The 27,814-nt window shown below is 26.4% G+C and overlaps 1 protein-coding gene across 2 annotated transcripts in view; it reads right to left on the minus strand.

Annotated features, from left to right (window-relative positions):
- The window catches only part of LOC129968186 (BLOC-2 complex member HPS3-like), a 61,068-nt gene that overhangs the window by 7,184 nt on the left and 26,070 nt on the right, over nt 1-27,814 (minus strand). For both annotated transcript variants that reach the window (XM_056082035.1, XM_056082033.1), the window contains exons 11-19: nt 25,016-25,124; nt 14,483-14,557; nt 14,035-14,133; nt 13,874-13,943; nt 12,986-13,023; nt 10,583-10,666; nt 9,836-9,902; nt 4,795-4,913; nt 539-745 (exon numbers count right to left, since the gene is read on the minus strand). In XM_056082035.1, the coding sequence (XP_055938010.1) occupies nt 539-745; nt 4,795-4,913; nt 9,836-9,902; nt 10,583-10,666; nt 12,986-13,023; nt 13,874-13,943; nt 14,035-14,133; nt 14,483-14,557; nt 25,016-25,124 (868 nt within the window). The remainder of the gene's footprint in view (nt 1-538; nt 746-4,794; nt 4,914-9,835; nt 9,903-10,582; nt 10,667-12,985; nt 13,024-13,873; nt 13,944-14,034; nt 14,134-14,482; nt 14,558-25,015; nt 25,125-27,814) is intronic.

Raw genomic sequence — 27,814 nt, forward strand, 5'->3', positions numbered from 1 at the left:
TTCATAAAAATGATTTTTAGAAATTACAGTAAAAAGTAGAATATTTTTAAATTATTTTCTACTCTTTAATTTGAAATTAATAATTTTTTACCTTAAATTTTATAGAATTTTGAATTTTTTTTTCTTCCTTAAATTCACAACCAAATAAGGCCAAATGTACAGAATAAAAATTAAATTAAATTAATATATTGATTATTTAGATCTGAAATAAATAAAATAATGTTTAATTAAATAAACAAGAGCACACAAGTGTACAGAATTTAGAATATCAGGCGATGAATGAAAAATCAATCACGGAATTCCATCTTTACAAAAATGAGACAAATTAACATGCTGACTGCTGTGCCTGTGCATTATAGATAATATGTAATTGAACCAAACCATCTATCTAACTAGATGACCCCTTCTTTACAACAATTTAAAAATAGCAAAGAAGGGGTCTCTAACTAGATACATAATCCGAATATAAGGCGCAAGTCATGGCAGCGAACGTGTTAAAAAAAGATAAAATGGCTTTAAAATGTAGTGTAAATCCTACCTTTTCATTATCATTTTCAAAAGTGTCTGTAGCATATGATAACAGGGCCTTTGGTGCCATTCCCATCAGTAGCTTGATGGCTCTGGCTTCACTGGAGCACATCACTTCTATGCTCAGCCAGTTTGGAATTTGGTCCTTGGCTGAACATAGAAAGTCCAAAACTAAGCCTTTTATATCCTCAGAAGGCCCCAAATAGGAAAGAAGAGACTGAAGCAAACAAAAGCATTAGTATTTAAAATATATTTGCAAAATTCATAATAATCATATAAGACTCCATCAAAAAACATTGCACCAAGCAATATTTCAAACAAGTCATTTTGGAGAGAAACCCTTTTATTATTATTATTATTATTAGTGGCATCATAAGTGGTAATATTTATTTTTCAGAGTAGTTTTAGCAAAGTTCATTGAACCCCAGACAAGTTAAAGCAAAAGGAATGCCAAGCTCCTTAAGAACTGGTCATTTGTTGAAATTTTAAGTGTAATATGCTCCTTAGAGTTTAAAATGATTGTGTTCTGTATCAAAATTCATCATCGAACCGTAAATGTTTACGTAGACAGCTTGTCTAGAAATGACTTCCCTTTTCTGACTAGGCAGTGTATGCCAGGTTCTACAGAAACCACAAAATTTCAAATGAGAGATGAATATTCATACCCCATACATCTCTAATTTTGTTTTTGTATTCCAAGTTAAGAAAATATAATCTAAAAAGCACATTTTACTGGTGAAGTAGCACTGGAAATAACCTATTGTATCTTGAAACTAATAGATGCATTTGAACAGAGGTGTGCTTTGATAGTTTCTGTAATAAAAATCTCTATTAAAAAGGAATTGTTGAATTTTATTTTTTATTATCATTTATTTATTTATTGCTGTCTATCTGATTTTATCCATTTATTGCTGTAACATGAATTGAAATATTGAATATTGGAAAAATCCATCATCTCAGGATACAGGATTTGATATTTTCCCTCTTGGAGTTAATCATTACAGCAATTTATTTAAAGCATGCAATTTTGATTGATCATTTTTTCTATTCCTTTATATTATATCATAATAGTCAGATGAATACCACTGGTTTAGAAATTATTTATTGAACTGATTCTTTTTCTCTCTGTTTGCATCATTGTTTTCTGTATGCATAATTAACTATACATAGCTAAATAAAAACTATATATATGTATATATATGGTATGAAAAGTGGAATATGAAGATGGTGCAAGAAATATGGCAAAACAAATTACAACATTTCAGAATAAAAGTAAAGAGAATAAATTTGAGAAGCCAGAACAATTAAAATTAAAAAAAGTGAATTAAAGAGATTATAAATGAGATGATAAGCAAAATATTAAAAAGGAGAAATAAAAATCCCACACCTTACTGAATATTTCTCTAATTTTAAATAATTTTTCCAACATTAAAATGAAATTCTTAAACAATTTTCATTAGCCAGAGCTCATTGTTCATCTCAAAACATTGTCAATTCATTGGTTTCAGAATGAAAGCATGCTAAAGATACTACTTCTTTATATAGTGTTTAATTTGAAGAGTATGTGAGCAATCTGATTCACTATGCATTCCATAAACATTCCCTTGGCTTTTTATTGCAAAAATTGCTTGCATAAATATTTACTTCTAAAAATTACAGCACAATTAAAAACTAAATTCAATTTCTTTTGAACATTTTTAAAATTATGCCTTTTTTGATGGTTGAATTCTTTTTTTATTCGTAGAGTAAGAAATAAAATTTTGAAGTAAATATAGGACAGAAAAAAAATAGATGAAGGTTTTCTTTTTCAGCATGTTTCAATAAATAAGGTAATAAACAAAATTTAATTCAATAATAAATTAACACACAAATTTTAAAAATTCAACACAAATTTTCAACATTATATATATATATATATATATATATATTCAACAGATTTATCATTATCTATGCAGAATTTCTTCCATCATAATTTACAGATTTTTTTTCATTTATACTTTTTGCAGAAACATTTTAATAGCAAGCTTTTATATTCAGCGTTTTTCGGAATTGTGCAACTACAAATACAAGTTCTGACAGCAAATTTGAATTTTTTTCAATATTATAATTAATTTATAATTGAATAATTAATTTATTTTCAATAATATATTTTAATATTTAATTGAGATGAAGAAATATCAAATATGGTGAACTCTATATTTAATAGGCTAATTAGTGCAAATGAGTGTAGGTCAAATCGTGATTTGTGCTATAGAATATATTTAATATACTAACCAGTTAAAAAAAAAATTGCTGTCAATATATATATATAGTAGAGTGAAAAAAAAGATTCAATATGTATAATTTAAAAATTGAACTGCAGTTCTACATTTATTGTAATTCTATGTAATATTAAGACACTATAGGTGACCAGGTGATTTGTTGGCCATCAAAACAAATATCAATTAAATCTCTTCTGCATAATATAATGTCCTTAATTTTATGAATAAAGGTTTTTGAACAATAAATTGTGATGGATATTTAACTTTTGTCATACATCACAGCGTATTAAAAGAGTAACTCTCCAGGCCATTTATTTTCTAATTGACACTTTCTTTTGTAGAACTGTATCTTCACTTTGTTATTCCTTGTGTAAATTTTAACATAATTTCTTACATTAAGATCATTCATAACTTTCAATAAAAAAAAAGAAATTAGATGATTAATTATTTGTAAAAACATTCAAAATGGTTTAATTTTTATTGCAAAAATAGAAAATATCGTTAAACACTATGCAAAAAAAAAAAAAAAAAAAAAAAAAAAAGCAAGCTGAACAAATTTCTATAATTAAAAAAATATATATTTTTAAATTTTAAGTTAAAACAAAACTTTTGTAATAGAATTTTTGGAAATTAAAAGTCAAAAAGACAAAACTTAGCTTAATTTTTACTGAGATTCTAAATTCTTAAAAAGATCATCTAGATTTGCTTATTTTAGTTAAATTAGAGCCAAAACACAAAATCTCCGAAACTCATTTGACTTTTTTTATTAATAAAAATGTGCAATTTGATTTTTACTGCCATTCAAAATAATTTTTTAATTATATAAAATTCATATCTAGCTTTTATTTCAAAGCAACAGCAAAAAAATATAGCTAATATAGTTTTTTTTTTTTTTCAATTTTAAATATTGAGACAGGTTTCTATTTACATTGCTCTCCTCAAGCTCCTCCCATTTTTAATTAAATAATTGCAATACAAAGCAAAACAATTAATTGTCTGGTGACTTTCATTCTTTTTTTTTCTTTTCAAAGAAAGCAAAATTTCACATAACTCAATTAGCATACCTAATGGTTACAAATATTTGCCACTGATTGTTAGCTAAGTTCAACTGAAAATAACAAAAGAAATGAAAAATAATTACTTCTTTATTAAATGTGATTCATTACAGTTCTATTCTCTAATACCAAACCTATTTTAGACTATTTATTTTCATTTGTAAGATTATTTCCTATCTTACAAATGAATAGCATAAGCCACAACAAGTTTTTCTTCAGATAAAGAAAATAAGACAGCTACCTAAGTTTCCCATGAAAGTGGGATGAACAATCAGGTCTTTCAATCTAAAAAACCCCTCAATCATTTTAGCAATTATCAAAAACAATGTGTTATCCCTCTTGTACTTAATGCTACCTTTCACATTTTATAGGTATTATAACTTTTTCTTTTTTTTACAGATCCAAATACATCTGTAAGCTGAGTATTTCTTGATATTTTGACATTTCAGCTGGATCCAAGTCACACTAGAAGTACTCCATTTACCTTGAAAGAGAAAATCTCTGAATTGTAAAATGACTCTCAGTTACATTTTCTAATTTATATATATATATATATATATATATATATATATATATATATATATATATATATATATATATATATATATATATATATATATATATATATATATATATATAATTTTATGCCACAGAAGCTTCCCTTCAAAAGAATCAACCCAGATGTTCACATAATAAAGATGCAATAAGTAAGAAAAAAATAACTTTTTTTACTAATTAAAATTTACTATACGGGAAAGGTTTTGAAAGCAACTAATAAAGATTTCGTTAAACAGTGTGTGTTAAAATATGATTTGCTTTGAGCATCAGTCAAAATGTTATATATTTGTAATTCAAAGTATTAAGTCCATTTCTATTTAAAAGTTGTGTAGTAAGTTATATGTACTAATTTTAAATGAAAAAATTTCAAAAGCTTCTATTAAAAAAACTACCTGCATTCTCAATAAATCTTCATTGCAATTCCAACAGCAACAGAAGGTTGGATCAGAATCAACAGACTTTATACTCTCTATTTTAGGAGATAACAAACAATTTCTTGTGATACCTCTACCTAGAGAGGAGAAGAAAACATAGTAAGGTATAAGATTGCAACCTTCTGCTTAATACGGTTGAAAACAGTGAGAAAAAGGGAATGATTTGGAATAAAATCTAAATGATGCAAAAATTAATTTAAATCAATTCAATTCAAATGCAAAAAATTTACAAATAATAATCAATTACTAATTTCAAATTAAAACATCAATTATTAGTGTATTAATGAAAAAATATTTAGTTTAAAACAACCAGTCCTGCTTTAAGTGAATTAAAAAATTTCAAAACCTTATTTTTGCAAAATTTTGAGTCTTGTAGTTCTTCCTCAATTTTTAAATTCGTTTTTTGAGCAGCCATAAGAATTATTATTATTATTTGCTTTTAATTCTTTGATATTTCATTTTTTGCTCAAAATGTTTGCACAATTCCGTTTTTTTCCTTTATACTCTTCATATATGGCTCACGAATTTAACATACATAAAATTACTGATTCCACTGTTTGTTTGAATGCTGTCAAACATTTTTTTTTTCTTCTTTCTTTTCGCAATGAGTATTTGTTTCAATAGTGCTTTGATATTTATTCTTGTTATTTGCAAAGAGCGTTTGTTTTTTCATTTTCTTCCATAAATAATCTTTACTGATTGGAAATCCCACATCAACAACACTGCTTCCATGAAAAAATATGATTGTCCCTTTTAATAAAGATATGGCATCACTGCAAGGTTTCGATTTGACAGCCGTGTCGAACTAAAGTTTATTCGCACTCAGTTGTTTGAAAGGTAAAAACCGATCACTCTGAAAGTTTCATTGGGGTTTTTAGTACAAACATTCATCAGCTTATCACTTCTTATCATAAAAAAATTCCAAAAAATCGTCAAAACCTTTGAAAGAAAGCTACCCTGGGTTGTTGTTATGATTATTTTGGAGGCAAAAGGCTTAAGATGAAGAGAAATGATAACGCGAAATCGTCGATTGCGCACACGCTTGGCGCGAAGTGATTTTTAAGTGGCGAGCGATTTCCATTGATTTTTAGATATTTTTACGAATTTCCCTGGTTTTTTTGGGGATTGATAAAGTTCCCCGATTTTTTCTTGCAATTTCTGATTTTCCGGTTATATCACCACCGCGCGTCTGCATATCGGCTAAATGCTTAAAAACAGAAAAAAAAAAAAAGTAGGAAATTGATTTTTATTGTCTATTTTTTTATTGCATAGAAAGAAAAATGTTTTAGAGTTAAAAATTTTAATCATGAAGATATCATGAATTTTATAAATTTTTGAAGCAATCGATATTATATGCATCAAAACGTATTATAAAAAAATGCTGCCCTTCCCTTAAAAAAGAAAAACTGAGAAAATTACAAGAGAAATGTATACCTATAATGCATCAAACCATTTTTTTCTACTTAGTATTATTTTAAAATTAGAGACCATTTTGCTGAATGTCCGGGAATTTTAAACAAATCTAATACATAAAAATGAATTTTTGTTTGTTAGTATTTTATGCATTACCATACTATTCATTTAATTGAGATAAAACTTTACCAGCTTATTGCTTGCACTTGCATGAAGATTTATAGGCATAGTTCAATTATTATAATTAATATATATATAAATGAATATTTGTTCGTATTTTATGCGCTGCCATATCGTTCATCTGATGGAGATAAAACTTCGCCAACTTATTGCTTTGAGCCTAGAAAATACATGTTTTTCAAATGACCAGTTGTATGTTGGATGCTCACGAGTCGGACAGCCATGAAATATATTATCTAACCTAAAGTATATTTGAATAATAAAGTAAAAAAATAGAATAAATATTATTTATACTTCCCCTTCCCATATCATTCAATTTCAACGAAAGTATTCATTGTCAACAAGAAAATGAATATCATTCTTTCTATCATTCCTAATTAAATAAGATAGCTATTTCAAACGATGTTTCCAAAATTATTTCTTCTGTCGCAGCAACGCACCGGGTACCTGCTATTACAAAAATAAAAAGAGGCTAAAAGAATATAAACAATAAAGTTCATTCCATGCCTTCCACTTGACAAATTTAGTAAAAGATCTGCATTCATACTGTTTAAAAATAAGCAAAAGAAATTCTTTAAGAAAATATTAGCAATAATGTTAAATATTTAAAAATTCTCTGTAAATAGAAAAAAAATTAATTATTGTAAAATACTTATTTAATACAATAAGTTGTTACAGAATTATAATAATTGAACACTATTTTGCTTACAGTTTAAAGTAGTTTTGAATATTATTACTCAAAACTCATTCCTTCATAGCATGTAGTATGATCGACTTGACTTTGAAGAAAGAAAAAAATTTTGGAAAAATTTCTTATAAAATAAAAGAGAATCATTGAAGCTTAAAATCATAATAGTAAAGGGAAATGGGCCTTATATAGGTAGGGTTTTATCATAAAGAGCAAAAACAAAACCATTTCAACATCGACAACTTGATGTCTTAAAAAGCAACAAAAACCTTTCAGGGAAATATATATATATATATATTCCCTTGTACCTCCAAATGATAATTTAACTAATTTTTCTTCACTTAAATTGTTTTGGTTAAAAAGAAAGGTAACCTAGCCGCAATTGCAACTCGAACTAAAATGATAAATTAATGAATAATAATACCATCAAATTATCATTGCAATACCATAAATAATGCAAGAAAATGGCATAAAGGAAATATTTTTAGATAAGAATATAGAATATACAAATAATGCAAATAATTTCTTTAATTGACAGGAAACAGGAAGAACGATTTGAATCAGAACCATTAAAATCCAAACATACAAGAGTTACTCTTCATAATTTTAAGAACTTCTCAAAAAGCACTGACGACGTTACATGTCTGAAATTACGATCCCTGAGAAATTTGAATATAAATCTTCCTTAATCTGGTGCATGCTCAGAAACCTGGATGATCTCTGTTTTTTACTATTGATAAATGATTCATTTTCATTAGTAGCCAATGATGTTTTATTTTATTATGAAAAAATACCAGCAAATTATTTTCAATAACAAATATTGATTTGTAAACAATTTCTAGTTTTAGAATAAATTTCCCTGATTTTTCCTGATCTTCTGGAATAATTCCTAGTTCTCCAATAATGCTCGACACTCTGATTACAGGTAATCATGGAAGTACAAGAAGTGGTAGAAAGTACCTTTGAGATTTATGAATATTTGATCACATATTGCTTTATCCTATTTCAATAAATTGTTAGTTTAATTTGAGGTGTATTTGATATCATTAATTTGGATATCAACATTTATTTTTGGAAATGTTTAAATATAGTGCATAGTAAAGGATGTAAGTATGTAGTAAATAAAGCTGTATTAAAATGAAAAGAAAGCGAGCAGACACACTGGAGCTTTTGTAATTTTTCTTTCAATTATTCATCTTTTTTTTTTTTTTTTTTTTTTTTTTTTTTTTGCTAACAGCTTATTGTAATAGTAAATAAATTATTTTTAGAAAATAAAAATTCAGTTGATTGGAACAAACCTTGGCTAGATGTTCTTTTTATTCTGCTTTGCTCTTTGCTAATTTTTAAAGTTTAAGAAATTGGTTAAATTTCCTGAATGGAAGTCAAATGCATATCATCTGGGCCAATGGCCTAAAATCATGTGCTTTTATAAGATTCAAATGTTCATTACTTACTCAGTTTTAATCGCCATGCAGTGAACCTTGCTTTTGATATAAAATGTTAGTCTCAAGAATAATCTGCTAAATGTTACTCATAGGACTAAGGGTTCATATAAAATTTGTAATTCATCAAAATAATACTGCTTCAAACTACATTAAATAGTATTCTTTATTACAATCTATGTTTAATAGTATTTCAAATATAGATTTAAATCTTTTACAAATTCTCCCAAAATTTAAATAAATGTATTGCTTACTTTGCTGAAATCTGCTTTGCCAATAATCATTTGTGTTAAAAACAGGATAGTAATTTGGATTGTAGAACAGAAATGGAAATATATCTGCATCTTTAATAGCGACTTTTATCAACAACTTTGCTATTTTTCTGGAATTTTTAATTTTAAAAAATTTATATTAATGTTCATGTTTAATATTTAATCAGCTTTCTTAAGATACTAGCTGGAAAACGTTTTAAATATTTTTTAAATTGATTAAATATAGAAAAAATATTAATACAGTGAAAACACTAATATCTTTCAAAAAAACAATTTTTTGAATTTTAAGATAATGTAAAAATCAATTTTGTGCTAATATTTTTGGAAGTTATCGCAAAAAAAAAATGCCAAAATTTTATTAATTTTTAGTTAAAAATAAAAACAGTTCCCAGCATCACATTCCCATTCTCCAAAATATATGTGTGCCAAGTTTAGTAGCTCTATATCAAACTGTCTAGTCTGTAGAGTTGCAACACACAGACATATTCATCCTTTTTTTAAGTAAAGTTGAAAAAAAAAAAAAAAAAAAAAAGCTTTTGTATTCAAAAATAATTTCATTTTCCCACAAAAAATTCTAAACTAAACTACAATTCAGACAGAATACATTTACATTTTTAAAATAATTGATTGCATTCTGATAGGGAAAATTACTATAAATATTGCTAAATCTTATAGCAAAACAACACATTTTTTTTAGGAGCTGCATTAAAAAATTATTTATATAGATCCATCATTTTAAATATTATGAAATTTTAAAAGCAATTTTTCCTCAAATCGACAATTAGATAGAGATCAAAGTGATAGTAATCAAGTTTAATTAAATCAATCAATCAATTGTTCAGAATATTAATAATTATGTTATGAAAATAACATACTGTTATTATATATATATAAAAATATATAAAGTTTCAAAACTTTGCCTCCTCAGGCAATGAGTGGAAAATTAGTTACAAAATTCCAAACATGAATCAAAGTCTGTCATTAAATATGACTGGCATGCTCACCATTAAAAGGTGGCATTTCATTCAACCAAGAGGCTCTGGATCCAAAAAATAATGTAAAGGAACCCATCTAGAGGAAAAATCGTGAGTTATTTTCAGAAATTCAGAAATTTTAGATAAACTATAAATAACACCTTTAATAATTATAAATGTGATTTAAAATATTCAGTTTTTGATGTAACTTTCCAAAATTTACGAAGAAAATCAGTGAAAGCTTTTAGTATTTTTTTCTTTTCATAATTTAACCAAAAATAATATATATTTTCTTTAAATACAAAATGTGCTATGAGTGCAAAAAATGAGCATATCACTATACATTGATTTCAATTTGCATATTATATATAATTGCAAAACAAAAATATACATAAATGTCAAAAAAGTTGGTTTAATGATTACTGTCATTAATTTCAAATGGTTACTTACATAAAAAATACCACTTTTCTTCACAAAAAAATTGATCTAAGATTGTTTACTGAATTATCTAATATATATTTTTGATTGACAGCAACTAATTCAAATATTTAACATACGATCTATAGGTGATTTGTCATTTATTAATTGCATTCTTTAAATTTAAATGCTACACATTAGCAAATATCACTGAGAATAACATTATCATTATAAATATGTGTGTGCATTTGATAATTTGAAAACAAAGACATGAAAGGTGCTGTACTGTTATGTAATAAGAATCACAAGGCATTCTAATTTATTGATTGAAAAATAAATTGAATTAGTTATCTTACTTACTGAATTAGGCAAAATAGTTGAGCCAAAAGCAGACTTTTTTTTGGGTGCAAGTAATCTTTTCAAATAGATTTTCACCAAAAGATTCTAAAAATAACTCTAATTTAAAAACTGAAACAAATTAATATTATAAAACACTGATATAATATAATTATAAACTAACTAACTAAATAGATTTTTTTGCTATGTATTAGTCTTAAATCTTTAAAAAAGTAATTCAGAAAACATTACTGTACAATTACATAAATAATAACAATCCTATATCCATCCACTTTCAGCACTTTCTTTTTTTATGCATATCTTTTTAATTAATATTGTATGTTTGATTTTTATTACATTTTTATCATATATAAATCAGTTAACAAATATCAAAACAATTTTTCATATTATTACATTATGACAACTAAAAGTGTTGTAATGGTATAAAACAGAACACACAATTCTTAACACAATTTTCGATAACAAATAGAAGGTATAATGGGATTTAAATACATATAACAAATGGACTGTTTGAAATGAAAAATTAATTAAATGTTTGGAACAATTTTTCACTTGTTGACTTCAATACTTAATGGTAAATATCAGACAATTAATGGCTTTCACATTCCTCAATTAAATATACTATTAGAAATGAACCCTAAATTATCCCTTTTTATGCTAAGTGGAAAAGATTTAACAAATGGACCAATCAGCAAGAAGCATTTTTATGTCCAGTGTAACTAAAATAATAAGAAGGGTATAAAATATTGTTCACAATAAACTCCAGTAAAAAAAAAAAAAAAGTAGCAGGATTGTTATTTTAAGATCATATATATATTATAAGATATATTAAAGATCAAAAATTTATCTTTTAAAGGATACCAATGTTTTAACCTTAAAATTAAATTTCTATTTTTAATGAATTTTTAAATAAATATTTTAACTATATTTTTCAACAATTTTTTTCGTACAAGATAAAAATAAAATTTAAGCTGCAAGAGCACGTTTCGCATTTATTGGAAAAAATAAGCTATTTTCAAAGTGTTGCCATCACATTGATTAAAGCTCCAACTAAAAATAAATTAAATCTTTTTGGAAATGAAATCTTTAAAAATATAATTTTCTGTAGGAAATGAAACAAATATGAAATATTATTTTTTTTAAAAAATAAATTCAAGAAAAATTATTTTATGATCTTTTACACTCTCTATATTATTAATCCAATAAATCAGTTTTATTTCAAGGCAAGTTTTGTTTAATATGAACAGGATATCCATTCAAATCAGGGCCACACAGCTAATTTGTAAACCTTTAGTAAGACACAGATCTGCTAAAATGGTCTAAATGGGAAATGATTATATTTTATGTAACTTGATTCAATAAATGCTCTAATAAATAACGAATTTTTGATTTTACATAAAGCTTCTGCTGTGGAAATCGCGAATAACAAAATGTTCTTGAAACACTAATATTTTAAATAAAAAGAGTTAATTTCCAATCAACTAAATCAATCACTTAAACTGACTGATTTATGAAAATTTATACATCGCTATTCAATAAAAAAAGGATAATTTTAGATTTTTTATCGATCGTTTCAAAAAAAAAAAAAAAAAAAAAAAAAAAAAAAAAATACGCCAATCAGCGCGCATGTTTCTCAAGATTAATTGGCCTAAGTGAAAATGTTGAGTTTTTCTAAATTTTTAACATTCAAAACTTCATAAATAAGTCTTAGTTGATCGTGAAAAATAGAAACATTCATTCATTTATTTAAAATTTGGTGTGTCCAGAATATTTCTCAGAATATGATACCTTATTGCATTAAATTTAGACTTCATAATTTTTGAAATATATTTATAGGCCGGAACAAAATATTATTATTGATTTCATTTCAATCTTTTTGAAAGCAAAACTAAAAACTGAATTTTATGCTGAATCTGAGACATTTTTGTTGAATTATTGTTTGAGATATTACATAAATTATGAAAAATATTTTGTAGTTCACGTAAGACTTAAATACCAAGCGATTCTGTTTGCAATACTCATATTCGATAATAATAATAAATAAATAACAATAAAGATGTTAAATAAAATAAAGCACTTGGTTTTATTAAAAAATAACTTTATATTAATTGCAATTTCATCATTTCCACTTTAAATTAAAGTTGAAGTTTTACCGGAAATGACAACAAATTAGGAAAATATATATAGTAAATTGAACGAAACGATCTAAACAACAGTATAAGTTTGGTATGACTATCAAAATTTGAAGATTAAAAATGTTTTGTTTGAGAATCTATTAAGCGACCAGTTACTTAAAATGTTTAATTGAAAATTGTAGCGAGCGGTAATACTGGCGAACCGGCTGGTCGCCAAAGGCGGCTAGTAATTGAATAAAATATTACTATTACTAAAAAGAAAGGTTCTTACCAATACAAAGGAATCAACTTGTTTTGACATAGACTTTTCTGAAAAAGAAATTGATTACTTTATTTATTAAATTAATCAAAAATCAGAAAGTAATTTTTTTTTTAGTTTATTACAAAATGTTCAGCATATTAAAAATTCTTTAAATAGAACATACTTCTGATCAGTAGTATAATGACCAGCACAGAAGATAAGGGCATTTCGTCATTATTTGTAATAAAAATATCATGAGGTGCCAAAAAAATAATGCTATGCCCCAGGTGTCACCTATATTTAATAAACCATAAGTGTCAAGAGAAAACAAATATTATTCCTTGAATGCTTTTTGCCTTAACAATATTATTACTTTTATTTAGTTCTTTGAATAAGAAAAAAAATTGCAGCAAAATTGTCCATCATATTTTTTCAGAAAATTATAAACCATAAATTCAATGCAATGACAGATACCACCATAATATAATACAATACATGTGCCTGGTTCTTTATGCAAATAAATCTGTCATAAATAAAAATATTATCTGACCCACACTGATGTTTTTATGAGATAAAATATATAAAATACTAAAAAGAAATTTTTGGCATTTTTTATAATTTTCTTTCCCCCCATTTTTAGAAATCCTTTCTTCCATTTCTTTGCAAAAATTTTTTATAAAAAAAAAAATAGGCAACTAAAAATGATAAAAGAATGGATATTAAAACCCACTATGAAGAATACCTTTGTTGTGTTATTTGAGACTACAGTAAAAAAAGCAATTTAATGGTAAACATTTTCGCATAAAGTAAAAAAATAACAATAAAAATAGATATTAAAACTAATCAAATCAAATTTTTACTCATGACTTATCAGTGATAGATATTCTTATTTAAAAGAACAAATGAAAATTAAATTACCACTTAAAACTGCTTCCAAAAATTCTTTTAGAAGTGGTACCAAGTGAAGATCTGTATTGGGCGATTCAGACTTTGAAAAAGAAACTTCATCAGTAAATTTGGTTTAAAAAAATAGAACAAATTTAAAAAAAAAAAATGAATGACCAAAGAAGCAAGATTACTTGAAGAAACTGCAAAATTTCTGAAATCTGAAATTTCCTTGAATCAATATAGATAACCAGTAATTCAATGAAAGCATCTGGCCTCATTTGCTTCAGAAACTGAAAAGAAAATTTACTATCTTCAAAACACAGTAAATAATAACTTGAAGCTGAAAATATATTTAAAGATATAAAAGCATGTTTTACAATGTATAGTCAAGTTTGTTATTCTTTCATTCACATCAGTATATTTGTAATTTATATCATACAATATAATTACAGTTCTAACATGTTTAATTTAAATTGGTATCTTCAGCTACAAACTTCACGAGTTAAATCTGAACATTATGGATAAATTAATGTTTTAAATTTTAAGAAATGAGTATTTATAACAGAAGAGAGTAATAAAACCTGGATAGAAAGAAATACCTTTAAAATAACTCATGACTAAAAATTCTTTTCAACTTACTTTTCCAAAGTTTGTTAAATTCATTCCATCCCAAAGTTTAGCGTCAATGCTAGCCATGATGGTGAGAAGATCCGCCTAAAAGAAATATCATAATTCATAGTGATAGTAATCTTTTACTTCATGATTTTTATCAGGGTTGCTAGTCAAGTCTGGAAAAAAATAATCCTGAATATATATGCAATAGAAGAGAAAATGTGTATACAGCATTGTGCTAGTTATAATGAAATAATAATACACCATAGTTTTAATGAGTGGAAAAGGCAAAGTTCTTCAATAAAGGTGGAATTAAACATGATACAGTTTTTAAAACTGCAAAATTTTTGGATGTGTATCCAAATATTTTTATAGTATTCTTCACAAATATAAAACACTCAAAAATCTCTCTTTTTCAGTTTCAGTAGCTCCACTAGCAATCAAGTAGCTTGTAATCATTATTCCTATATTAATATTTTTTTTTCTAAGCCTGAGGTTTTTAGGATCACCAAGCTCTATCAAAAATAAGTATCTAATGTTTTTACTTCTTTGAATACACGTCTTTAGACAATGCTTTTCATTAAATGTTTGCCAAAACTAAAAAGATTTTCTCACAAGAAAAGCATCATCGGTTCCAATGTCTGGATTTTTTAAAGAAATTGCTCAAAACTATTAGCAATACAAGAAAATACCAGTTAATTTTAGTCAGCAAGATAGCCAGCATTTCAGTTGTTTGATTATCCACGTCTTTCCCTCATTATTTTTAGGAGTAAAAAAAAAATTCCATAATTTTTTTTCCAGAAGTATTTAAAATTTTAGGAATGATTTTAATTTACTTTTTTCCTCTTATGTATTGCACAGCAATTCTTAACAGTGTGCAAAAAATAGTGTTCTACTCTTTCTTACAAAAATGAATAATCAATAAAAATGTAATGTCTTGAAAATAAAACAAAAAAGAATCATTTTCAATCATTATGTTCCAGATAAGCATAATTTTTGTAAACATTCACCCAATTTTTGCAAACATACTAATCAGCATATACAATATACTAGAAGGCATGCGCTTGTCCAGACAGGCGTTTGACAAAATTATAATCATTATGATTATCTCAATTCATTCATGAAAGATATGCTTACTGGCAGAGTGCTTAAGAGTGAAATAATCTATTTTCTTTCAGTGTCATCTTCTCTATTTACTAACACCCAAACAAAAGCTGGACCAGATAATGATAACAGAAAATTTTCATTTACTGTTCGTTTCAATATTCAGAGATGACCCCTTTTCGACGGTTCTATCTCACTAAGGGGTGATAGACAGAAGGAAGTGCGTCGGAATTAAATGTAAACATCTTCCCCTTTCCTCCCACCCCTATCTCACCGAATGCATAAAAGTGCGTTTTAGAATCCATTGGCTAACACAAAATTAAAAACACAGCTGCAAGAAAAGATGGGCAATAATAATATGCGATTTTAAAGTAAGAGGTAATATCGCGTCAAAGTAAATGAAATTATTCAGTGACAGCAAAATTGCATTCACTTTTAGGTCGAAAACATAGTAAAAAAGCATCTGCACATGGGCAGAATGATTAACCAATTTATATTATGCTAAGAAAAGCAGAAATTTGATTCTTATTACTAATTTTTTTTCTTTATTGTATAAAAAAGTTATTTCCAATAAAATGTTAAAAACAATGAAATGAACGAATTCTGGAAATTTTTTATCCATTCCCTATCATCTCTATTTTTCGACATGGAAAACCTCTGTGTGCGCCAGAAGGAAATTTTACCTCAATAAGAATGAGATGAAAGATGGGATAAGATTTAAAAGTATAATAAATTTTAACTATCAATGGAACTAGAAAGAGTAGCAATCGCGGTTCTATCGCAAAAATGAACTAAGAATAAGTACACGTTTCTAAAACAGAACTGATCAAAATGACAAGGGGAGAAAAAGTAATTTAAAAAAATGCAGAAAATGGAACAAAACAAAGGCCTAACAAAAAATATGAAAACGTGCTAATATTATTCATTCATTTTAAAATGATAGTCTCTTAATCAATGAAGTAGTTATCTAATGATAGACCAATATATAAAATTGTAAAAGAAAAATGTTAATATTTTTTTTATATATCATTTTGAGAAAATGAGAAATATTGTATAATTTGTAAAATATATAAAACAATAAATTTTAATTTAATTGCTTAGCATTATTTTATTTAGAAGATTTATACTTAATGTTGGAAGGTTTATAAAGATAGGCGAAATAGAAAATAATAAAAGGAAGAAAACATTAGTTATAGTGTTCGTACGATTGAAAATCTCATAATTTAACAAATGATTTTTATTAGTTCACAATATTTAGAAAAACAAAGCATACGTAAACAAGCGAAAAAAAAAATTGTTTAAAGAAAATATAAACAATACACCCGATACTTCTTAATTGAATAAGAAGTTCACTGAGAAATGGAAAAATTAACTCTAGTATCTTAACACATTTATTTACAATAAATTAATCCTAAATTATAATGATAGACACTATTTTATATGTAGTTTAAAATAATTTATGATATTATCAACAGAAATTTTTTACCTTTCGCCATTCATAATATGATCGATTTGACATATGAAGAAGAAATCAGCCGCATCAGTTCTTCCGAAACATACTAGCATACGGCAAATTTGATAGAAATATACAAATTCGGTGGGAAGACTACATGCGAAATCTCAACCCTCTGGCTGACAGCGCATTTGAGGAGCATGTTCACAAACAGACCGATATCATTCTAACAATATGTTTTTCAGACTTGGGCGTGATTATTCATCGAAATATAAAAATAACATTTTTGACAGTTCAATATTTTTTTTCCTTGTATATTTTATTCATTGTTTTTTTTTAAAAGCTATAATAGGTTTAAAAAAATAATAATTTTAAAAATATGGGCCTTAGTTATGTTGCATTTTCTATAGAACACACAATCAAAACCATTTTCGTTCGTTATGCCGTTATTATTGGTTTTCGCAACTTGACGTTCTGAAAAAAAAAAAGTTTCGAGGAAAGTATTATCTCAGCAATAAATGAATGCCGGTGATTCATTTTCTTTTCTTGTTCACTGCGAATTCCAAATGTTAATATAATCACATCATTGTTTCTAAATTATTTTGACAAACAGCATGAATGGTAATCTGAGCCTCAAGCGCGATTCGATCTAAAAACCACGAAAAAACAAATTATAATATGGAATTATCATGGAAACATAAATATGTAAGAAATCGCGACGAAAGAGTTCATTTTTTAAAATAAAATAAAGTGTATAGCATAGAATATAAGATAAATAATGAGGAAAGTGGTTTCAAAATCTGTCAGCAGAAGCAAAATCCATCATAAATCGGGTGTACTCCAGAATTGAAGGTTTTTATAGTGTTGACGATCCTACACATAAAAATTCCGGTCCCTCGAAAATTTAAATGTACATATCCCGCCTCAAAGGTGTGAACAGAAACGTGGAAGGTCTACATTTCTGATTTCATAAAATGATTGAATGTCACTGATTGCTTACGATGTTCCATTCTACTTATGAAAAAGATAAGTTAATTGTCTAAGATAATAAAGATTAAAATCGTTTCTTTTAAATCCAGTTTTGGAATAAATTTCCCTGACTTTTCCCGATCTCTTAGAATTTCCAGACCATTCCCGGCCGTCCTGGTCAGAATCAATCCTGACAAGCATTTATACTCATCGGTCGTGGCAGATCCAGGAAAAAATTGAAATGTATGCATTTCTTTATGTTGTCAAAACTTTTTAGAGAACTTTCGTAGACATTGATATTTTCTACCTAGTGGAAAGAACAAAACTTCAATGGAAATTCAGAAGAACGAGCAACTTAAAGGAAATCGGCAAATCTAGCTGGACTATCTTTTAATATTCTATACATTGTTCTTAGATTAACATTTACTTTCCATTCAGTAGATTCAGTGAAATGCTCAATGGATTATGTGTGGTCCACAAGTAATTAGATCTAAAATTTTGCAGTTTTTTCGAAGGGAAGTTCTTCTTTCACATATTTTTAAATTTACATTTGGTCCATCCATACTAATTTGTAAAAGTAACTATATCCTCTAATTTGATACAACTTCGTTAAAACTCTCAATGATATGCCTTAAAAATTTTGAATTCCAATACCTTGAGAAGGCTTTATTGGTTGATTCACACCAATACCTTAACAAGATCCATTTTGTATCTTTGTGAAATGCAGTATAAAGCTCCATTAAAACGTATTACATTTTTTAAAAGATTTATAAATTAATGTTCGGAAAAAAAAAAAAAAAAAAAAAACCGGACTTTTTTGTACAATCTAAAGTGCTTTTTTTTTTTTTCTATTTCATTATCAGTGAACATATGTGAAAATAGTTTCGTCACTGAATGCATTAAAGAACGAATGTGACACAACAAGTTTTAATGACCATTAAAGTTCAGCATTAAATGATTGTTCTTGAACTAAAAAGTTCGAGATTGACTTGTTATCGGATATCAAATTTGACGTTTTCAGAATTGGTATATCATCTTCTCCTGTATTCCTGTTAGATACATTTAATATTCATTGTGATTTTTTTTTAATTTCTTTATTTATTTTTTGAACAAGCACTCATTTTTGTAGTTTTCTTCTTTTGGCATGACTAATAAGTGCTTGTTTTCCTATATTACTTAAGCTTCTTATTTTTTTACAAAGAGAGCATGATGAAACAAATGGATTTTGCTCAACTTCTCTAACCATTCCGCAAAGTCGATTCATATTTTTATCCATCCAATCTGTATTAAATAGGAATTTGGAGCAAACTATGCTCTAAACAATTCTTTAATTTACTCTGAATAAGCTCACAATTTCTGATATAATAAACCATTCAATAAACGTGTGAGTGATTAAACACCAGTGCGATGTTTCCGGATATTGAATACTGCTGTTTCCGACAGAAAAATTTATTCCCACACAGTTATAAGTTTCACGCGGCTGAAATCCGAAAATCTCATGGAAAGAGAGCATCTGTCTCTGAAATCGAAATGAAACAGAACTATACAGAAACAAAAGGGCAGCAAGTAGAAAAGGGGTAAATTTCCGCGTTAACACAATTGTTTCATTTTTGGTATTGTAGATGTGTTCTTTTATTCTTGCAATTTTCAAAGATCGGCATTTTTTAGATTACAAAAAAAAAAAAAAAAAGAGGAACTTACAATTTCCCGTATTTTCCCAGTTTTCCGGGCGCTATGGTAACTCCTTTTATGAACTCTCATAGCTAAAATTGGTACTCTATGATGGTTTAAATTAACTTTAGATGCTTTTATAGATTACTTTACAGGAGAGAAATTACACATATTGAAGAAAGATGGTAATTACTTTATTGCAACATTAAAGCCCAATTATTTTTAACAATACAGTAGGTCACCAATAAGAATTGGTATTTCATGATATAACACCAGCAAGAATAATTCCTTTTCAAATTTTTAATTAAATATCAAAAGAAGTGCTTAACGCATCCCAATATCGTCACATAGATGGACAGACTTGTCTCTGTTCAACTTATATGTTTTCTTTTGAAAAGAAACTAATTGTTTATTATGCCCAACAGATGGCGTTCTTCAATGTAGAACACTGCAATATATTATTTAATTTATTGGACAAGTATAAAGAAAAACGCACACATCTAAATATATATATATTTAGATGTGTGCGTTTTTCTTTGTACTTGTCCAATAAATTAAATAATGTTCCTTTCATCTAAAAGTTGCAGTCTATCTTCATGAATTTATTAACAATTAGATTAATTATTGCTACTTTAAATGCTTATCACCAATACAGAAAAAAGAAAGTAAATGTATTATTTTTCAAATACCTATCTATAAAATAGTATAAGTTTTTTCTAATAAACTCGGCCTAAATTTGATGAGAAATCCATAATTTGGATGTAAATGTTACATATCAAATTTCATACTAATAGTTCTTTGGATTTTTAAGCAATTATGTTCTCAGACAAAATCTGAAAACTGTTTTTTGGATTTGAGAAGATCTGAAACATGAAGATAATTGAAATCTTGATGATGCATTTCTTGACAATTATATTACTTTCTCCTTATAAACAAGAAAGAAAAAAAAATCTATTATATTTCAGCAGTGTTTTATTTAACATACTAGCCGCCTTTGGCGACCAGCCAGTTCAGCAATCTTAATGCTCGTTAAAATTTTAATAATTAAATATTTTATGTAATTCCAACTTTAATAGCTTCTTCATTAAAATATTTCAAAACTTCCTTCAGTCATAACATAATATGTATCTCTAATTTTCTGTTAGCTCCCGTAGAATTTATCTTTAAATTCTACGGGAGCTAACAGAAAATTAGATACATCTTATGTTATAACTGAAGGGAAATGATTAATCTGCAATTAATATAATAATATTTTTTTTTACTGAAACAAAGAATTTTTTAATAATAAGATTATTGATAAACAGTGTCACTGAGCGTTTAAACTTTATGGGCACCGAAGAATATCTTTCTTAATTTATGTAACATCTCAAGAATTTGTCAACAAAATTTTCTCAGATTCATCATGAGCAGATCGATTAATTAACAATGTTTAGTTTTAAATGCATCAAACACTAAGAAAATAAACATAATCGTTTAAAATAATCGGTCGAAAACAGGTTAAAAAAACTACTTATAAAAATGATACTTAAAACTATAAGATTATACAAAAAATATATAACTAACATAAATACAATTTAATTACAAAAGCTTACGACTAACCTAAAAATAATTTAAATCAATTACGCATCCATCTATATCTATACTTATAATAAAGCTCAGTGTGTGTGTGTGTGTGTGTGTTGGCGCTCTACAGGCCAGACCGTTTGACCTACAGCTACCAAATTTGGTACATGTATACTTTGGAGGTCGGGAATGTGCACCTGGGGTTCCTTTTTTCGAATTTTTAATTAGAATTTTAATTAAAAATTAACTTTCCCGCCAAATAAATCTTCTATTTTCCCCACCGCCAACTTTTTCGCCAAAAAAAATCTTCCATTTTCCCCACCGCCAAATGAGTAAGGCTTCAGTTTCTTTTTTTCTCCCAACAGTAATGAGGCTAGGGTTAAGATTTTTCGGCGGATTATTTCAAACGATTCTGTTTATTTTCTTAATGTTTGATGCATTTAAAATTAAACATTGTTAATTAATCGATCTTTCAGATTCATTCTGAAATACTCTTGAATTAAAATAAAATAGAATAAAGGAAATTAAAAATTTCTAATCCGCATAGCGTTACCCCAACTGGCGTAGAAAAAATCACGTATTTGCGTTACGTAACTGGCGTTGAAAATTCACGCATGCGCATTGTGTTCTGAATTCCGCATTGTGTTGACAATTATTATCAACAGATGCGGACTGGATTTAAATTATCTTTAGGTTCGTTGTATGCTTTTGTAATTAAAATGTATTTATGTTATATATTTTTTGTATATGCTTATAGTTTTAAGTACATCGTTTTTTAAGTAGTTTTTTTAAAACCTGTTTTCAACCGTTTATTTTAAACGATTCGTTTTATTTTCTTAGTGTTTGATGCATTTAAAATTAAACATTGTTAATAAATCGATCTGTTCATGATGAATCTAAGAAAATTTTGTTGACAAATTCTTGAGATATTACATAAATTAAAAAAGATATTCTTTAGTGCCCATAAAGTTTAAACGCTGAGTGACTCTATTTTCAGTAATCAGATTATAAAAAAAATGCTTTGTTTCAGTAAAAAATATTATTATATTAATTGAAGATTAATTCTTTCCAATTTAATTTAAAGCATAAATTCTACGGGTGCTAACAGAAAATTAGGGAGATACATATTACGTTATAACTGAAGGCCTTTATAATATTATGAATGAATTATATGACAATCAAAATTTGAATTTTTAAAATATTTTGATGAAGAAGCTATTAAAGTAGGAATTGCATAAAATATTTAATTATTAAAATTTTAACGAACATTAAGATTGGCGAACCGCCTGGTCGCCAAAGGCGGCTAGTTGATAATAGTTATCAACAATCAGAACACAATGCGCATGCGTGAATTAGCGTGGGGGGAAAAAACTGAAGCCTTACTTATTTGGCGGTGGGAAAATGAAAGGATTTTTTTGGTGGGAAAGTTAGTTTTTAATTAATAATTAAAATTCTAATTAAAAATAAAAAAAAGGACCCCAGGTGCACATTCCCAACCCGCAAAGTATACATCTACAAAATTTGGTAGCTATAGGTCAAACGGTCTGGCCTGTAGAGCGCCAAAACACACACACACACATTGAGCTTCATATAAGTATAGATAGATTTATTCATTCCACACAAACAAAATGCATTTCAGAAAACAATTATACACGTACTATATTCCTCTGTTATAAAAATTGCTCTTGAAATATGCTATAATATTAAATGTCTATCTTCAAAAATAGTGTTCTTTACACCCATCATTAAATACACCAGCAAAAACATTTGAATAACATATTACAAGGGAGAGAAAAATTTAAGGAACAATTACAACTCAAGTAAATTGAATGATTTTGCAACTACTGTTGAATAAGGACGCTATTATATAATAATTTTGAAAATAAATTGCCTATTTTGGTAAAAAATTAAATAAAAACATAGGATACATGATAGAAAGTGGGGGAGGGGATAACTGGAACTACAACTTTCTGTTGGCACATATAAAAAAATTAATCAAGTTTGTAATCACCCCTGATCAAAATGCCAACTTTGTATCAACTTTACATGTTACATATATTTCACAGGACTGATAACAGGGAGAAACCCATTTATGAGTAAATGAGCCTGGAGGTTTCTAAGAAAGTAATTGGTGGGGAGGGGGAGTACATGGTAACTTCCCAATGTTCTTACCACACGCTCTTTCAAATTTCCTACAGAATCTACAGATTATGCAGATCACTCTTTAAATTATGTTCTTGGCTTTTAGCAACTTGAATAACACATTATTTCTAATTTGAAATTCCACATAAAAAAATAGAAAATGTCAAAATAGAAAAAATGTTTTTAATAAGAATCCGAGTTTAGAAAGAAAAAAAATTTAAGCAAAACTTTATAGTAAAATTCACTATATTTTTAATTTTCATACAAAAGAGGGAAAACAATGCACAGTTATAAAAAGTATTATAAAAACCTATAAAACATATGTTAATGGTAGTTTTAAAAATACTACTTATATTAAATATATCGACCAGAGATACAGGAGGTATTAGAAAATATTGTTCTCGCAAATGCCATCAAAGTATTTAAAATAAATTTCATTTATTATCGTTCAGAAATTCTAATATATAAAAGGAATTTTAATTTATATACCAATAAAAAAATTCAGATATTATAGATTTAAAAATGAATGTATAAAAATGATTACAATCTTTTGTATCTTTCCAGATGGAAAATGGAAATTATCTGTTCTTAAATTGAGTTTATTCAGAATTTATCAATGCTTTCTTACAGAATTTGTGTGTGTGTTTTTATTGCAATTAAGTTGGTGATATTTATATGTTATAAATAAATATCTGTGATATATGAATTTTTAGATTGGAGCCTAGCATATATATATAGATGCTATATTGTACAGTTATCTAAATAATATACGGAAATTAGGCATTAAAAATAAATGTTATTCAGCATTTTGCAGGCTCAATATCATATGAAGAATAAAAATTAGCATTTGAATACTTAGAAACCCAATTTCTAAAAATAAAATATACAATATCACATATCTTGAGCTATTCATCAAGAAAATCAAAATAAGTTCCAGCACCACATGTTTTTTCTTCTTTTTTTTTTTAGAAATAATTAATTTACTAAACCTCATACAGAATAAACTTTACAACTTGTTATTTCCATAAAATTCAAAGAAAAACAACATTTGTATCCATTCCTAAAAAAATCAATGGATGATCTTTTGATACATGCACTTCAAGTTAATAATTACAGCAGCTGAATAAACAAATACAACATTATTTACATTTACTGATTACATAGTCAAATATTTAGTATGCTAAATACATATTTTTTACAAATACTAAATATTTATAGAAAACTACCATAAAAGTATAACATAAAATAAATGACGAAGTTGGCAAAGCAGTTGGCTGCAGTTGATAAAGCTTAAATTTTAATTCATGATTTACCATATTATAAATATTTCTAAAACATTATACACACACAGGACAAAATTCATAGTTCAACTGTTCTATTTTGGTTATAAAGTCATTAAATTCTAAAATAACTTGAAAAAGTTATATTAACATAGAATACCATTAATAATTTCATAAATGTGACAAGCAATGTACCTTAAATACTTTCTTATTCAATGGTAACACCAATCAAAAGCATCAATACTTATAAAACCTTTCTAATAATGTCATAATATGCAATATGGATGTCAATATTTAAGAGTACTTATTAATTTTAAATAATGTTAACGAAAAAGATGGAAATAATATAGTTAACAATTGCATTTGATATTGCCTTACTTTTGCGAGAGACATGATCATGTTCTGAGCTGCTTCAGAATTGTTTTTTTGTAGAAGAAGATACACTAATGCTGTGGTATCAGCTGCATTACTTATTGGACTAAGAGGTCTGAAAAGAAGAAAAAGCAAGAATTGAACTATAAACATTTCTCCATCAATAATAGCAAGTTGTTTTTAATAAAACAGTCACAAAAAGGTTTTAGTTTAAGATGTGTTTTATATTAAAACAGTAACCAATTTCCAAATGCATCAAGTGATGAAACAATAAAATTTCTATTTCTTAATGGCAAAATTATAAAATTAATTTAAAAAAATAAAAGAAATTCTATAAAATAATTAGTTGTCTTTGAAAAACAGCTTATTTGTCAGGAATACTGACTTTCCTTGTTTTTCATTACTTTAAAATTTCATCTTTAGTATTAGCAAAACTGAAAAAAGTAAATTTAAAGAAAACAGTAATTTGTGAGAAAATGAGTTATGTTTTTCAAAGACTTCTTTCAAAATAAATAAATTTAATATTAAATGAATACTAAATATTCGCACAATGACACATTTAACAGAAAGAAAAAAAGTTTCAAAATATATTCAAGAGGTAACTATATGTCAATTGCAAGGCCTCATGGTTGCAAGATTTCAGGATAAATTCATTTGTGAGTTGAATTTAATTTTATATGTGCAATAGAAAGAGTAATAGCATTCAGCATTCCTGTAGTGATAATGCACATTTTACCATATATATAATCTAATTTCCCGTTTTGATGACCTGTTAAAAACATGTCTTGTTCCAATGCTCATACAAGAGTATTGGATATGTTTCATATCAATGAGTATTTCAATGCTTGTCATGTTTTTGAAAATCCCTGAGAAAAGAAATAAAATTTGAATTTACACAATACTATTTTAGGATACCATTTACCTAGTGCTTTCACCGGCTCATTACAGTTCATTCACTGCTATTAACATACTTGAATTTTAAAATGAAAATGAAAGTTTATTTTTAAAAGTTTAAAAAAAGTTTAATTTTAAATGAAAAATGAAATCCAACTGGATACTTACAAAAGAAATGTATTGCTTAAGGTGGCATGAAAAAACCATCAATTACAATCAGAAAATAACACATGAAGCAAAAGAACAAATCAAAAATTTGTATACATCAAATTATATAATAGAAACGAGTGCCAATTTTCAAACATAAGCAAACTATAACATTTGACATATTATTTCATAAGCTGGAAATTTTGAAATAACTTCATTTATTTATTTTTTTAAAAATCTACAAATTTTAACATTTTAGTTTTTAAAAAATGTGATTAAACATTTCATGAAAGAATAAAAATAAACCGTATATGTTAGCAACTCATAATGAGGAAAAAAAATCTCAGTAACAAAGGCTAATAAGTAAAAGGAAATCCAAATTCTGTAATTAAAATACAAATAATTTGTTCTGTAGAAATACCAATTTTAAAATAAGATTTTGTAATGGACCTTAGACAATATAGCATAATGCAATGAAAATTAAAATCTTTTTCAATGAAATAAAATTTTATTCAATGAGCTTAAATTAAAAATTATATATAGAAAGACTTATTACTATACTTACTGATCCTATTAAAAATTAAAAGCACTAAGATATGAGGCAAATTACCTAAAAGAAATAACAAAAGTTCAACTAATTCAAGCTGGGCACAGAAACTGTGAAAAAAAATCCCTGATTAAACTTGCAACACTTCCCTAACTTATGGCAGTTAATTAATTTCTAATTTTACCCCTACTCAGAATCAATGTATGTATACATTATGCATTATAAAAACAGTTTTGCAAGTCATTTAAGTTGAAAAAATATATTTTTAGGAATTAAATTTTTAAACAATGGAATGAATATTCTAAAAAAGTATTAAAACAATATATTACATTTCTTATATGAAAAAAAAAAAAAAAAAAATCCCACAGCAAAATTAAAAAAAAAAAAATATTGCATCTAAAAGTGCATAAAAATTCATGATAACATTAAAACTACTCTTTGCAACACAAGATAAATTATTTGAACAGTAAAAGTTATTATGATTTTTTACTTAAAATTTTAAAGTAGTTCAGTAACTAATTAGTGTTTGTTGCATATGTAAAAGAATTTAATGTTACAGTTTAAATATAAACATAATATGATTATATGCATTTAATAACATATATTTTAGAAAAGATTTAAACAAAAGAAATTGCCAAAAATACTTTAAAACTTTTTGCTCATACGAAATTACTTCCTCTAATCAAAACTTATGGTTTTATAAATGAATAAAAATATTTTAATATAATTTTTACTACAAATAATACTAGACATAAAATACTAATCTAAAGATGATAATTCAACTAATAAATAACAAATGTTTGCCTAATACAATTAAAACGCAAAAAATTACAAATACATCAATAAATTAAAAAAATGAAATGCCAATTATAAAGTACTAATAAAAAAAAGTGGTTTAAAACAACCAGTCCTGCTTTAAGTGAAGTAAAAAGCTTTAAATTCTTTTTTTAGCAAAATTTTGAGACTTGCAATTTCTTCCTCAACTCTTTATCTTTTTGAGTTGCCATAAGAATTATAATTTATTTATTTGTTGCTTTTAATTCTTTAAGCTGATATAATGCTTCCTTTTTTCTTTTAAATTCAAAATTTTAACATAATTTCTTTTATATTTTCATATTCTTCGTTTTGATTCACGAATTTAACATACATAAAATTGATTTCACTGTTTGTTTGAATGCTGCAAACATTTTTTCCCCTTTCTTTTTGCAATGAACATT

The sequence above is a fragment of the Argiope bruennichi genome, chromosome 5 (genome assembly GCF_947563725.1).
Source record: "Argiope bruennichi chromosome 5, qqArgBrue1.1, whole genome shotgun sequence".
NCBI lineage: Eukaryota > Metazoa > Arthropoda > Arachnida > Araneae > Araneidae > Argiope > Argiope bruennichi.